This window comes from Electrona antarctica, assembly GCF_951216825.1.
Source record: "Electrona antarctica genome assembly, chromosome: 3".
NCBI lineage: Eukaryota > Metazoa > Chordata > Actinopteri > Myctophiformes > Myctophidae > Electrona > Electrona antarctica.
Window position 1 is genome coordinate 27,767,483 of NC_136808.1, and position 16,918 is coordinate 27,784,400.

At 45.3% G+C, this 16,918-nt stretch overlaps 1 protein-coding gene across 2 annotated transcripts in view; it reads right to left on the reverse strand.

The window, feature by feature from the left end:
* Nucleotides 1–249: 249 nt before the first annotated feature.
* arnt2 (aryl-hydrocarbon receptor nuclear translocator 2) overlaps nucleotides 250–16,918 on the reverse strand; it is an 88,803-nt gene continuing 72,134 nt past the window's right edge. For both annotated transcript variants that reach the window (XM_079496680.1, XM_079496679.1), the window contains exons 14-19: nucleotides 16,304–16,412; nucleotides 15,907–16,009; nucleotides 15,339–15,477; nucleotides 13,535–13,685; nucleotides 4,789–4,934; nucleotides 250–2,860 (exon numbers count right to left, since the gene is read on the reverse strand). In XM_079496680.1, the coding sequence (XP_079352806.1) occupies nucleotides 2,762–2,860; nucleotides 4,789–4,934; nucleotides 13,535–13,685; nucleotides 15,339–15,477; nucleotides 15,907–16,009; nucleotides 16,304–16,412 (747 nt within the window). In that variant the 3' untranslated portion in view covers nucleotides 250–2,761. The remainder of the gene's footprint in view (nucleotides 2,861–4,788; nucleotides 4,935–13,534; nucleotides 13,686–15,338; nucleotides 15,478–15,906; nucleotides 16,010–16,303; nucleotides 16,413–16,918) is intronic.

The window sequence follows — 16,918 nt, forward strand, 5'->3', positions numbered from 1 at the left end:
TACTTGGACTGCACAGTCCACCGGTTTCCTGCTGAGAACCATAGCCTCAGATTTTGAGACGCTGATCCTCATCCCAGCCGCCGTACACTCGGCAATGCGCAGCCCTGAAACATTTGAGATTGCTAATATACGACCAAAACTAAACGAAATTTTAATCAAAAGTCTATTTCTAAAAACGAAATCAAATTGTGATGTCAGAATCAGCACTGGGCCCATGCAACACTCAGAAACATGCTTTGGATTAGAAGCCACGTTTAACCAATAAGAATTTATTGTCACAAGCACAAATTTGTTACACAAAAAAATAATGGTCACATTTACACAATTTATACAAGTCTAGAACTCATGTACAATTAAACAGCCTAACTAAATACCACATAGTTAAATATGTACTCACATTGCACACAATGATACCGTTAAAACTACACAAAATAAAAACATACAACTGTGTGAAAGTAACACGAGTCGACATAAAAATCACATTATTTACAAAAAAACACCAATGTTTAAGATTTATTTTTAGCAAAAGGACTCCAAACGCCAGTTCAACGTTCTCCCATGGCTCTGGCCAAAGATAGACACACATTATACAATCTTATGGTGTAAAATTTCCCACCGCTATAAAGTATTATTCCAGTTCTCTGTTAATCGTCGAAAACATTATAAAGTAATAAAGTCAAGTATGACGAGAGTTTTGCAGGACACGGAAACACAACTGGTAAATACTGCGCGTTGCTAATTGGACGATATGGCGTTTCTTTTCCCTTTTTTAAGCAGGCTGGTGAGATTAGCTTCAACGAAGAGCACTTCAAGCCGTTTAGCTTAGCGACTTGACTTTAGCAAATTACTTCATTATTTGTACTTTTCTTTTTTTGTTCGTTTTTCTTTTCGTTTATACGTAGAATCCTTCTTCTGTAAGTCTGGAGTCATATGGACATAACACTACATATAGTTATTATAATTTATACAATAAGCTTCATGAGATACTGAGAGAGAGAGAGAGAGAGAGAGAGAGAGAGCCAGAGAGAGCATTCATTGTACAGCGTTTCTTCCAGCTGGCACGGTTTGGCAGAAAGGACAGACTTCTGGGTAAAGAAGGAGTGCATTAAGTACATCCAACATGGAGTTAGTTGTGTCTATGGCAGTGCTTTTCAACCTTGTTCACATCAAGGTCCATTATTTATTTATTCAGCATCTGAGCCACGGACCACCATCTGATGACATTTAGCCTCTCAGACCCATTTGAGCCACGGACCACCATTTGATGACATTTAGCCTCTCAGACCCATTTGAGCCACGGACCACCATTTGATGACATTTAGCCTCTCAGACCCATTTGAGCCACGGACCACCATTTGATGACATTTAGCCTCTCAGACCCATTTGAGCCACGGACCACCATTTGATGACATTTAGCCTCTCAGACCCATTTGAGCCACGGACCACCATTTGATGACATTTAGCCTCTCAAAGACGCAAAACTTGAAGAACATTTTTGTTGTCGTTGGATAAGATTTCATCCACAATTCCATGCTGTATTGAGGTTGGTACCATTAGGAGAGATAACAGGCAAACGTTGATCAAAATAAGTAAAAATCTACATTCTCTAATCATGTAGACTTCTGTTAAACTAAGTAATGTAGAAGTTTAACAACTATTTAACTCTTGAGTGAAAAAACAAAATGGACCCTTATGGGTCAATTTTGTTTCATTTTACAAAGAAAGGGCCCATTTGGATATCAAGTCTCCATCCTTTTGCTGGGGACCACTTGGAACCCCTCAGGGAGCACTCGGTGGTCCCCGGACCACTGGTTGAGAAGCACTGATCTATGGCTATGTTCAGATCTGAATCAGATTGGAATCAGATCTGAATCAGATTGGAATCAGATCTGAATCAGATTGGAATCAGATCTGAATCAGATTGGAATCAGATTGTCTCATCAAGAATGAACAGAAAAACTAACATCACATTTGAACAAACATTCCACGGTGGTTTGGAATTAGATTAAAAGTTTTTCTTCATTCTGGACACTGATTTATACGTATAGTATAGTATAGTATAGTATAGTATAGTATAGTATAGTATAGTATAGTATAGTATAGTATAGTATATATACGTCACACCGTGGTGTGGCTGTACATTGAAATGATTGGTCATATCTGCCCTGTGCAGTTTGTGATTATGAAGCCTAATGCGTGGCAATTCATCGTCAACTTAAATCTGTAATGGTGACAGCCCTAAATAAGTGCTCTCTTTTCTCTGGGATTTATCAGCGACGACAGGAAAACTTCTTCCAGTTGACCTTCCAGTTGACGTTCCAGTTGACCCAACGCAGTCAGTGACCTCACGGGAGGTCAGAGGTCATTAGAGCGATGGATGGACGCTCAGGTAAACAACCAAGGATCGGAAGTACAGGTTACGTTAAGTACCGTCAGTCAGTCTGAAACGTGATCAGTGACTAGAGAGATATGAGGTATGTGGGATTAGAAACATACATACATACTGCAGGCCTCCATGCCCGGAAAAACGTGTGTGTGTGTGTGTGTGTGTGTGTGTGTGTGTGGGTGGGTGTGTGTGTGTGTGTGTGTGTTAGAGAAGCTCTATAGAAAGAAGAGGGGGGGGGGGGGGGGGGGGGTGAGTGAATGCACAGATCTGTCCATTTTCTTCTGTCTGTGCCGTTCGGCTCGAGCAAGAGGGCGAGAGACACTGAGAAAGAGGAAGGAAGGAAAGGAAAGGGAGAGGGCGTGGGCGAGGAGGGTTCTACTCGGAGAAGGGCGGGAACATGCCGAGGTCAGCGAAGTCCTCAATGTTGTAATTGGCCGTTCCCTGGGAGGGGTCTCCTGCCATGGGCAACATGTCCTGTGGAGAGGTGACGGGACGCACGCACGCACACACACACAAGCACGCACACATACAGGGAAGTCACAGGTTAGAAGCCTTCCAGGAACGAACGAACGAACGAAAGCACGCACACATACAGGGAAGTCACAGGTTAGAAGCCTTCCAGGAACGAACGAACGAACGAACGAACGAACACACACACACACACACACACACACACACACACACACACACACACACACACACACACACACACACACACACACACACACACACACACACACACACACACACACACACACACACACACACACACACACACACACACAGTATAGACTGGACACAGGCCAGGTCAGGATGTGGACGCCAGGCTCTAATGTCCATCCAGCTGACCTTCCACCTCTACTGGAGTCCAACCCAGATCACACTGTCTGTGTGCTCCAACGTCAACACTGTGTGTGTGTGTGTGTGTGCAAGGTGATCGCTCGGTTATTAAAACAAAAAACCTCGAATCGGCACTTTCTTTTCTCCTTACATTTTTATCCCACAGTTTTGTAGCCCATTTTTTCACATGGTACCAAATGTCTAATCATGTATTCCTGGGCGCTACTCTCCCTCTGCCAACCTGGGGAGAGCCCCGAACTGAGCTCATACTTCCTTCAATGCATGGGGGGTTCATGCAGCCTGGAGAGTGACAAGCTGGAGTTTGAAACACATTGTTTTCAACGAGGGCCGTGCAAATATCAGCAATTTTAGGCATGTGTGCAACATGACAACTATTTTAAAGTATTGCACAGTGACAACTAAAGTCTCTGTAATCAGCGACGGCTCCAGAAAACTGTGACTGTGGGTGGAATGGGGGTGCTGGCTATTTAGAGGGGGGGCTAATGCATGTTTGTTTACATAGAAGTCAGTCAATTGGGCTTGTTTGGAGGGGGGTGGTTAGAAGGGGCTAAGCCTCCACCAGAGGGGGCTAAAGCCCCCCCCTTTTACTGGGTTCTAACTGACACAAAATGTGATTCATTCATTATGATCGGTTTGAAAAGTAGCTGCCTCCTTCCAATAAAAAGATTTTCTTTTCATTTTCAGTTGCTGATATCGTGATATATCATTGATGAACTCTCTTGCAATATATCGAATATCGCAATAATCACAATATATCGAATATCGTGATATCATTATCGAGGACCTAATATCGCCACATATATCGCTGCTCCCCTACCGGGGGGTTCAGGGAGGTACAGAGGGGTACAGGGGGGTACAGGGAGGTACAGAGGGGTACAGGGAGGTACAGAGGGGTACAGGGAGGTACAGGGAGGTACAGGGGGGTACAGGGAGGTACAGGGGGGTACAGGGAGGTACAGGGAGGTACAGAGGGGTACAGGGAGGTACAGGGAGGTACAGGGGGTACAGGGAGGTACAGAGGGGTACAGGGAGGTACAGGGGGTACAGGGAGGTACAGAGGGGTACAGGGAGGTACAGAGAGGTACAGGGAGGTACAGAGGGGTACAGGGAGGTACAGAGGGGTACAGGGAGGTACAGGGAGGTACAGGGGGTACAGGGAGGTACAGAGGGGTACAGGGAGGTACAGAGGGGTACAGGGAGGTACAGGGGGTACAGGGAGGTACAGAGGGGTACAGGGAGGTACAGAGAGGTACAGGGAGGTACAGAGGGGTACAGGGAGGTACAGAGGGGTACAGGGAGGTACAGGGAGGTACAGGGGGTACAGGGAGGTACAGAGGGGTACAGGGAGGTACAGAGAGGTACAGGGAGGTACAGAGGGGTACAGGGAGGTACAGAGGGGTACAGGGAGGTACAGAGAGGTACAGATGGGTACAGGGGGGTACAGGGAGGTACAGGGGGTACAGGGAGGTACAGGGAGGTACAGGGGGGTACAGGGAGGTACATGGAGGTACAGGGGGGTACAGGGAGGTACACTATGTTACCTGAAAGACCTCGGTCTGGGAGGGGTTTGGGTGGGAGTGCTGCTCTCCGGCCTGCTGGCCATGGTGCTGGTTCTGCCACTGAGACCACACCTCGCTGGGACGGCCCTGGAACTGACCCGAACTCTGGTTGCTCTCCCCCGACACGTCTGCAGAGAAACAGAAACACACACACACACACACACACACACACACACACACACACACACACACACACACACACACACACACACACACACACACACACACACACACACACACACAGGGAGCAGTGTTAATTTTGACAGCAGATTTTTAGTCTTTTGAATACAATTGCATTTAGATTTTGTCATAATGTTTGTCATCTGAAATGTTTTAGTTTTAGTCTGGTTTTAGTCGACAAAAATATCATACGATTTAGTCGACTAAATGTACTATTGATTTTGTCGTGTAAAATGTATTTTGGGCCTGGGCCATGGCTCAGTGGTCCAGGCACCGTGGCTGGTAATCCAGTCTGGCAGTGTGCCATGGGTTCGACTCCCGATCCCGACGGCCTTTACTGCATGTCTTCCCCCATCTCTCTCCCCATTTCCTGTCAGCCTACTGTCTGTCCCTCCATAAAAAATATAAAATAAAGGCGAAAGCCACAAAAAAAAAACATTTAAAATGTCTTTTGGCAGTGGTGACATTTGGCATCGTAAAATGGCTGATTTTACAATGCTGAAAATAGCCGATCTACAAGATCACAATGTACAAGACCCGAGCATAACCAAACATAAAACGTCTTTTAGTTCTACTGGATCAGTCTAGTTTTCATTTGTTGACGAAATTGTCAGTATATTTAGTCCTGGTTTCAGTCACCATACCTTAGTTTTTATCTCGTTTTCATCAGTGGAAAAAAAGGGAGTCGACGAACATTTTTCTAAATGAACACAGACAGGGTTGGCGGTCTGTGTCCACGGTATACCTCTGGCAGTGAGCCAAGTCTACACCACCATGCTTCAGCGGTATCTTGGCATGCCTGAAACCTTTCCAATACCTTGAATTCTTACGTTTCATAAGTGTCAGGAAAATATAGATACTGCAGGTATCAACAACCACGCTCTGCGATGTGTAAGCCAGCTGTTGATGCTGAAAACATTCCTGGGTTTTTTTACAACCCTCGATCCAAATCTCTAATAATTTAATGTCACGGCAAAACTAGTTTGCCAGAGTGTAATATTAGCCTCTATCAATATCCCAGAGTGTAATAACTGTAATATTAGCCTCTATCAATATACCAGGCTGCATTCCTAGGCGAAGGATGCTGATGGTATGTCTGTTACACCCTGATTAACACCCCGAACGCCCAGGGTTATTTAATCCATTAAATCAGCAGCGGAGCACTTTTACTGACGGACCGGATGTTATCCCGGATGTGGCTGAAGCAGCTAGATGTAGCCAAAACACTCTAGAGGCGATCGACAACAACGGGAGGTATGATTACATTTTGCTTAGAATTAGACGTTATGATTTAGATCAAGAGTTATTAACGTTTTAAGATTTTCGGTCTCGTCGGCTAAACAGGGGGGTAACATTTTCGATGATGTCCCATTGTTGCTGTAATTGAAAGGACGGTGAACTTCGTCCTGTGCGTTCAGGGTGTTAACTGCTGGAGAATATTTCACTGCTCGTGGTGGAAAGTAACTAAACAAGTACTATACTTAAGTACAGTTTGGAGGTATTTTTTACTTTACTGGAGATTTCCACTTCTCAGTACTCTTACTCCACTACATTTCAGAGGCAATTATTGTACTTTTACGCCACTAGAATTATTCGAAACATATAGTTACTACTAGTTATTAGTTACTGCTAGTTACTATTTAAACTAGTTCCTGCTATTTTCAAAAGATTATTTTTCATTTGAAAACTTGAAATGGAACATTCTGCACAATGAGTACTTTTACTTTTGGTGCTTTAAATACATTTTTAATTCCAGACTTTTACTCTATAAAAGAGTATTTCTATATTGCAGTATTGATACTTTTACTTGAGTAAAAAAAGTAGTGTTCTCCAACATTGGCAGCTGTCAGGAGTTGTGACCCGAGCACTCGATAAATCCTGTCCCTGGTGGAACGGCTGGCGTTACGCTCTCTCTGTCGGGCTGACGAGGCGAGGGGAGGTGATCGAGGCGAGGTGAGGCGATCGAGGCGAGGTGAGGCGATTGAGGCGAGGTGAGGCGATCGAGGCGAGGTGATCGAGACGAGGCGAGGTGATCGAGGCAAGGCAAGGCGATCGAGCCAAGGCGAGGTGATCGAGGCAAGGCAAGGCGATCGAGCCGCGGCGAGGCGATCGAGGCGAGGCAGCCCTCCATTTATCAAATACTCAACGGCGCTCACCACGGCTACGGCTGCTGCTGCTCAGTTTGCCTCAGACTGTGATCGATCACAACAAGAAGAAACATTCACATACGCTCATGGATTTGCTGAGACTTGGACTTTCTCACCAAGGAAACAAACACTAATTGGATGCATTACAGCAGCAGACGCTGACAAGACAGAGGTCTGCAGGCTTGCACACACGAACATGCATGTACCACACACACACACAAACATGTACGTGCTACGCACACACACGAACATGCACGTACTACGCACAGACACGAACATGCACGTACTACACACACACACACGAACATGCACGTACTACGCACACACACGAACATGCACATACTACGCACACACACGAACATGCACGTACTACGCACACACACGAACATGCAAGTACTGCACACACACACGAACATGCACGTACTACGCACACACACGAACATGCACGTACTACGCACACACACGAACATGCACATACTACGCACACACGAACATGCACGTACTACGCACACACACACGAACATGCACGCGTGCGTGCACACACACACACAAACATGCACGTACTACGCACACACACACGAACATGCACACGTGCGTGCACACACACACACGAACATGCACGTACTACGCACACACACGAACATGCACACGTGCGTGCACACACACACACACACGAACATGCACGTACTACACACACACACACACACACACACACACACACACACACACACACACACACACTCGCACTCCCTGAGGGGCTGCTGTGAGTCTGTATATGTGCAACTGGGAGGACAGAGCACATTAAACAGAGGCAGATTGATAAGCTCTCTCTCTCTCTCTTTGCAGACTAAAACATTCCTGCTGTTTCACAATAAACACTGCACCCCTTGCACACGCACACACACACACACACACACACACACACACACACACACACACACACACACACAGAATGTTGTGTACTAATGATGGATGGAGGAACGGACATGAGCAAAAAGTTTAAATAAAACCCAGAGAGAGAGAGAGAGAGAGAGAGAGAGAGAGAAACAGAGAGACAGAGACACAGAAACAGAGAGAGACAGACCGTGGAGCGTGTCACGAGGCATGACGGACTGACGGCCATATATGGTGGCATGACGTGTCATGAGGCGTGACAGACTGACGGCCATATATGGAGCATGTCATGAGGCGTGACGGACTGACGGCCATACATGGTAGCGTGACGGACGGACTGACTGACAGGTTTTCATAGTAATCATTTATCATTCAATCATAACTATATTAAATACCAATATAGCTAAATTGGTCTTGAAAAGAAGATACCATTAACACCAACAACTGAGAGTTCATAGCGAGTCACTCCAGAGGGCCACTATAGTTCCACACTCACTCCAGAGGGCCACCATAGTTCCACACTCACTCCAGAGGGCCACCATAGTTCCACACTCACTCCAGAGGGCCACCATAGTTCCACACTCACTCCAGAGGGCCACCATATATCCACACTCACTCCAGAGGGCCACCATAGTTCCACACTCACTCCAGAGGGCCACCATAGTTCCACACTCACTCCAGAGGGCCACCATATATCCACACTCACTCCAGAGGGCCACCATAGTTCCACACTCACTCCAGAGGGCCACCATAGTTCCACACTCACTCCAGAGGGCCACTATATATCCACACTCACTCCAGAGGGCCACCATATATCCACACTCACTCCAGAGGGCCACCATAGTTCCACACTCACTCCAGAGGGCCACCATATATCCACACTCACTCCAGAGGGCCACCATAGTTCCACTCACTCCAAAGGGCCACTATATATCCACACTCACTCCAGAGGGCCACCATATATCCACACTCACTCCAGAGGGCCACCATAGTTCCACACTCACTCCAGAGGGCCACTATATATCCACTCACTCCAGAGGGCCACCATAGTTCCACACTCACTCCAGAGGGCCACTATAGTTCCACACTCACTCCAGAGGGCCACTATAGTTCCACACTCACTCCAGAGGGCCACCATATATCCACACTCACTCCAGAGGGCCACCATAGTTCCACACTCACTCCAGAGGGCCACTATAGTTCCATACTCACTCCACCATAGTTCCACACTCACTCCAGAGGGCCACCATAGTTCCACACTCACTCCAGAGGGCCACTATAGTTCCACACTCACTCCACCATAGTTCCACACTCACTCCAGAGGGCCACCATAGTTCCACTCACTCCAGAGGGCCACCATAGTTCCACACTCACTCCAGAGGGCCACCATATATTCACACTCACTCCAGAGGGCCACCATATATCCACACTCACTCCAGAGGGTCACCATAGTTCCACACTCACTCCAGAGGGCCACTATATTCAATTCAATTCAATTCAATTCAATTCAATTCAATTCAATTCAATTCAATTCAATTCAATTCAATTCAATTCAATTCAATTCAATTCAATTCAATTCAATTCAGCTTTATTGGCATGAGAAAACGTACGTCCGCCTGCCTGTCTGTCTGATTGATTGGAGGTAGGCAGCAGTAGCATGCTGATGGTGGAAGTCCTCTGATCAGCAGATCAGTGTTCAGAATGTGAAAACAGGACCCGTGGCCGAGCTGTGACATGTTTACCAGACACAGACCAACCTGAATCCACTCAGAGCTGTGACATGTTTACCAGACCAACCTGAATCCACTCAGCTGGGTGGAAGTGGATTGCACATCGTCCGTTAACCTGTCAAGAAGCTCCGCGCAATTTATCTTCTACATATCCTTCCTATGCCTTTTTCTGGCACTTGCAGCAGCACCAGCATGTGTGAATCTCAGAAAATTGACCAAATAAATGCATTACACTTTTTTCATGTTATAATATGTCCAACATCTGAAAATAAAACTAGGCCTATATATAACATATATTAATACTTGTATTTCTCACCCAGAAACTAACAGAACAGAAAACCGGACTAAAACCAACCTCATGGATGCTCATGTCAGAGAAGCGGGCGGGGAGAGCTTGTTTTGTATCAATCATCCTTCATACTTAACAATAAATTAATGTCTTAAATGATGAGTGATAAGTGTTTGGCCTGCTGGGACGAGCAGCTCAGTGGTCTTGTGGTTTTCGGGGCGTCCGCCCTGGGACTGGGAGGACGCGGTTCAATCCCCGACCGACTCATACCAACGAGTCAACGACTGAAACGCACCCGCCTTCATGGCGCTCAGCTTCAAGGGTTGGACAGGGACGCACGACGGTGCCCACACTTTTTAGACTTGAGAGCTACCTTCAAAATGACTAGCTCAACCAGGTCTATCCACCAATATATATATATTGTCCCATTGCTGAGAATAGTTACATATTAGGCAAATGCATTTGGAATGGGAAACAGGGGGGAAATGGAATTGGTATGTTATTTATTTATATATTATATATACATATATATAACTTTGTAATACTGACGTTAACCAAACAACAGGTAGAAGTGGTATGTGGTGGTGGTATGTTAGTGGTAATGTGGTATGCACTCTTACCAGGGGAGCCCCAATCACTTAATCTAATAAATGTACTCAGGTATCAGTAATTAATCTAATAAATGTACTCAGGTATCAGTACTTAATCTAATAAATGTACTCAGGTATCAGTACTTAATCTAATAAATGTACTCAGGTATCGGTACAAATAAATATAATCTAATAAATGTACTCAGGTATCAGTACTTAATATAATAAATGTACTCAGGTATCAGTACTTAATCTAATAAATGTACTCAGGTATCAGTACTTAATCTAATAAATGTACTCAGGTATCGGTACAAATAAATATAATCTAATAAATGTACTCAGGTATCAGTACTTAATCTAATAAATGTACTCAGGTATCAGTACTTAATCTAATTAAATGTACTCAGGTATCGGTACAAATAAATATAATCTAATAAATGTACTCAGGTATCAGTACTTAATAAGCATGTAACGATACACTCAACTCACGATACGATACGTATCACGATATGAGGTTCACGATACGATTTTTCACGATATTTTCAACACAATTATTTTCCAGACAAATGACCGATTTTTTTTTAAATTATTTATCTTCCCCCCAAGCTTTTTCACAATTTTTATTTAACTACATTGCAAAAGTAGCATTACTTTTCATGTCAAATTACTTAATTTCTGTGCAACAACTGTAAACATGCTTTCATGTTTAAACCTAGCTCGAGTTAACATTTCTTCTTTCCTTTGATGGCATCTTAGGATAGATGTAGACCTATTTGACTATAACGACCATCACCTGTGTCACAGACACATACAGCTCCCCTCTGCAGGCCTCTACTACTGAAAGTGACTGCATGGAGTCTGTCTCATTTTCTCTCCAAAAGCACATGAATATGATGGAATATGATTACAGCTCACATTTCATATCACACACTAGCCCACCTAGTTTTTTTCGATATTAATTTTGAATAAATCGATACATATCGTCGGGATATAATATCGATATATATCGATATACAATATATCGTTACATGCCTAGTACTTAATCTAATAAATGTACTCAGGTATCAGTACAAAGAAATATAGCATATAGTAATTTCACTCTTCCATTAAATGTGAACAAATGCTAAATATCTTTCCACATGTCGAATAAAATCATTTATTGTCAATAAATACTAACTCAGCAATCTAGTGTTGACCCCGTATATTACAATAATATTACTTAGTCATAAATATTACATATATATTATTAGTCATACTGTATGCAGTCTATCACCATTTCCTGTCATGTTTCTATTCAGATCACTTTACATTAGCATTAGGTTCGCGTCACACGTCTCTCCAAAACGTGTGTGACATGTATGTACGAGGCGTGTTGGGAGTGACATGTATAGTACGAGGCGTGTTGGGAGTGACATGTATAGTACGAGGCGTGTTGGGAGTGACATGAACAGTGTGACATGTATGTACGAGGCGTGTTGGGAGTGATATGTATGTACGAGGCGTGTTGGGAGAACAGTGTGACATGTATGTACGAGGCGTGTTGGGAGAACAGGGTGACATGTATGTACGAGGCGTGTTGGGAGAACAGTGTGACATGTATGTACGAGGCGTGTTGGGAGTGACATGAACAGTGTGACATGTATGTACGAGGCGTGTTGGAAGAACAGTGTGACATGTATGTACGAGGCGTGTTGGGAGTGACATGAACAGTGTGACATGTATGTACAAGGCGTGTTGGGGGTGACATGTATGTACGAGGCGTGTTGGGAGAACAGTGTGACATGTATGTACGAGGCGTGTTGGGAGAACAGTGTGACATGTATGTACGAGGCGTGTTGAGAGTGACCTGTATGTACGAGGCGTGTTGGGAGATTAGCAGCTTGTCAGGCGTAATGTGAATAATAACATGTGGGGAAGAAATGTTCACTGGAGCGTGTTAACTTCACTTATGGATTACGCGGTGTGAATATTACACGGTATACGCTTAGCCGTGTGTGTGTGTGTGTGTGTGTGTGTGTGTGTGTGTGTGTGTGTGCGCGCGCAGAAAAGCGTGTCGTCCCAGACAGGCTCTGAGAGAAAATGCACGGAACGTTAATTAAAACCCACTGCTGCAGCAGGAATGTGAGATTAGCTCCAATTTCCAACTTTCGGCACATACAGTACAGGGTGCGCCCTCCCCCCTCCTCCCTCCTCCCCCCTCCTCCCTCCTCCTCTCCTCCCCATGTCATCAACACACATACAGTACAGGGTGCGCCCTCCCCCCTCTCCTCCTCCCCCCTCCTCCCTCCTCCCCCCTCCTCCTCCCTCCTCTCCTCCCCATGTCATCAACACACATACAGTACAGGGTGCGCCCTCCCCCCACTCCTCCTCCCCCTCCTCCCGTTGTGAGCTTGTAGATCAGCTATTTACACAAAACGTTTGGCCCAGTAAAGGCAGGCTAGTGGATGGGTCCATTTGGTTCCGTTTGTACACTCTCAGGGTTCATGTGATTAAAACATAAGGACCAACAACATAAATAGAGTTAAATCGACCTTAAAGGGCCACTTCACCCCTTTTGCAACCAGATCTTATTTTAATGATGTTTGAGAGACAAGAAACACTTTCCTGGGGTTTTTATGTTGGTAATTTGTGTTTTTAGATATTTCAGTATTTCAAAGTGTCCATGGACTCCATGATGTCATGGACACTGGGCTCACTTCCTTCCTGGACTACAATTCCCTTAATGCTTTGGTCCACTGCTCCTCCTTGTGGATAGGGGGGAGGGCTGTCTTACAGAGACAACATGTAGTCCAGGAAGTAAGTGAGCCCCGTGTCCATGACATCATGGACACTTTGAAATACTAAAATATCTAAAAACACATATTAGTTATGAGTTGGTCAGAGATAAATTGGCCTTACCGAAAGCTGTGCTGCGGTTGGTCAGTCCTGAGTAGGCGTTGCCGCTGGGCGATGAAGTGGCAGGGGAGGACAGCGGGCTGTAAGACGATTGGTCAGCCTGGTAGCTGTGTGCGGAGCCGATGCCAAACGGACTGGACTGAGCTTTACTGGACTGGAGAGAGAAAAGACACATAGTGGAATAAGCATTACTGGACTGGAGAAAAGACAAAACACGGACTGGACTCAGCTTTACTGGACTGGAGAGAGAAAAGACACACCTGCTTTGGATGTTATCAACCCATAATCACCAGTATGTTCCTATACCAGACCATGGATGGATGTTATCAACCCATATTACACAGCTTGGTTGAATGCTTGATTCTTGATTCAGATTGTAGATCTGCTATTTTCGAAAAATCGTGAAAATGTGGTGCAAATCTTTGAATATATAGCCTATTCTTTCAGAGCTTAACTCATATCTTTGCTGCTGCTGGGGGGGGGGGCCTATAATTATTTTCAGAATAATTCTAGGGGTTCTTGACATGAAAAAGGTTGAGAACCACTGATATAGAAACATAGGGTATTTCAGAAAACTGTCAGGATTTAGAAGACTTTTTTTTTTTAGAATTGGCCTCAGGTCTAAATGGGTGAAAAGGTCACTCTTAGTAGAGGACACTAGACCTGTACGTGCCCGTCACAGTCGGCCACCGGCCTACTTGGGAACGATGCACCCGTTTTAACTGTCAGCCGGTGTCCCACATGGAGATCTGTGTATGTGCCTGTGTGTGAGGACTGCAAACTGAAAAGTGTACTTGGCAATCAATTCGGTCCACTGGCAGAGCCTGATTGGTTGAGCCTCAATTGGCTGAGGCAGAGGCTGGAAATTGCACAGGTGAAAGGAGTTGGCCTCATTAGGCCCACTGGCAGAGCCTGGCCCATGTGAAAGGAGTTGGCCTCATTAAGCCCACTGGCAGAGCCTGACCAGAGCCTTTTGTGGTGGTTCTGGAGAACTGTGGGTCCGACCGACTCGATACCTGGCACTGCACTCCCTGTGGGGGTGTGGAACGCGTGTGTCGAATGTGAAGTCGGTGGGTCAAACGGTTCTCGTTACGTGCATTACAACCGTACACACACGTACACACGCACACACAGTACGCAGAGACGTGGCACATTATATAGTATAATACCCTATAAAATATAAATAAACCTCGCTCTTATTAGGATTTATTTGCCTGATGAATACTTTTAACGGTTACAATTAGATTTACATTAAGCTAAGTGTTAAGATTATGCATTTCGCGGTCAATGTTTAGGGTATATGAATCTAGTTTGATATAATGTAATCGCTGGCATAGCAACAGTGTGCGTGTGTGTGCGTGCATGCGTGCATGCGCGCTTGCATGTGTGTGTTTTGGACCAGGCCAAAGAAGATGGATGAGCCTGTTAAGAACCATATGCTCAACACACTGCCCTTAGCATGCTTCTGGACGGCGCACGCACGCACGCACGCACACACACACACACACCAGTGAGACTATCCATTATGTGATGCCATCAATTTGAAACGTGGGCAAAGTCTGTGCACTCTAGCATTACCCTGGTAACCATGACAATCAGGGCCATGGTTGAGTTCGTTAACGATGCACATGGAAGTGCTCGACAGCCAATCACAGCTGGATGTCAACAGACCACTACACTACACCCACTGGAACAGGTGTGTGTGTGTGTGTGTGTGTGTGTGTGTGTGTGTGTGTGTGTGTGTGTGTGTGTGTGTGTGTGTGTGTGTGTGTGTGTGTGTGTGTGTGTGTGTGTGTGTGTGTGTTACCTGTCCAGAGAACGGTGGTCTATTTCCAGACCAGGTCACCTGACCAGGGTTGAGCTGTCTGGAGATCTGGGCTAGATTCTGATTGGTCGAGCCTGACGGCTGGATGTCGTTCACCCCGGGAACATGAATCACTGAAGAACTGCAACGTGCACACGCACACGCACACGCGCACACGCACACGCACACACACACACACACACACACACACACATCAGTCGCGGAACGAAGTCCGACACTCTACCCCTAACCCTAACAGCACGCACAACCAACGCATGTCGGACCAACGCATGTCGGACCAAACAGGCTTGAAAGGTTCACTTCTGTGGATTCTAACATTACACCTAGCTACATGTTTAAGCATTTATTTCATATTTACATGTCGATTTCATCTCTGACATTTATTTCAGAGATGCTCTAGTGTGTGAAGAGTCTGCCTGTGCCTGTTCTATTTGAACTCATTTTGGATCAAATAAAAGAGTCAAAGAGAGTCACATTTAGTCGACTGAAACTAGACATTTAGATGACTAAAATATGACTAAAACTAAATCAGCGGTGGGTCGGTGTGTACCTGAAGCTTTTCCCCGAGTGTGTCTGTTGGAATGGAGAGCTCTGGGAGTAGAGCTGCTGACCGCCAGCCGTGGACGATGGAACCATCAGCTTCTTATCCCCCGCTACACACACACACACGCGCGCACACACGCACGCACGCACGCACGCACGCACCATCATCATCATCATCATGATAGAGATGAGAGGAGATAGAGAGATACAGAGAGAAAAACAGAGTGAGGAAATGACAGCGAGATCAGCGAAGCAAAAAACGTTATACTTCTCAACTGTCAAAACACGATGGTTTCTCAAGAGCCTGGAAGACAGACGGACACTCTGAACTATGGTGCAATGTTATGTGTTGAGAGGTGTGTGTGTGTGTGTGTGTGTGTGTGTGTGTGTGTGTGTGTGTGTACCTGTGTACATGTCAGCGAATCGTGGGTCTCTCTCCTGGGAGAACAACGCCTCTGTCTTGTCAATGCTCTTTCCTGCCTCGTGGACTCCGCCCACACCGGTCACTGGAACCTATGGGATGAGTGGGGGGCGGAGACACAGGGTGAGACCACGCCCCCAGAGCGCTACCCTACTGGCCAAAGCTGGAAGTGCAGTTGGGTGGTTTTGCTCGTGCATGTAGCACTCAGCTAGCGATGAGGAAACATGTTGGTCGACTACATTTTTCCACCGGCGAAAACTAAATTAACACTAGTAAGCTATGATGACTAAAACTGAGACTAAATATACTGACAATTTCGTCAACAAATAAAAATGAGACAAAAATGTAGTGGAGAAGAGATCCAGTAGAACAAATTTTATGTTCGGTTGGGCTCGAGTGTATCAGATCTACAATCTCATCGCTTGTAAATTCAGCATGCAACCAAATGTGAAATCGGGCATTACTAAAATCAACTAAAATCAACTGTAGATTTAGCAGACTAAAATCAACTGTAGATTTAGTCGACTAAAATCAACTGTAGATTTAGCAGACTAAAATCAACTGTAGATTAGCAGACTAAAATCAACTGTAGATTTAG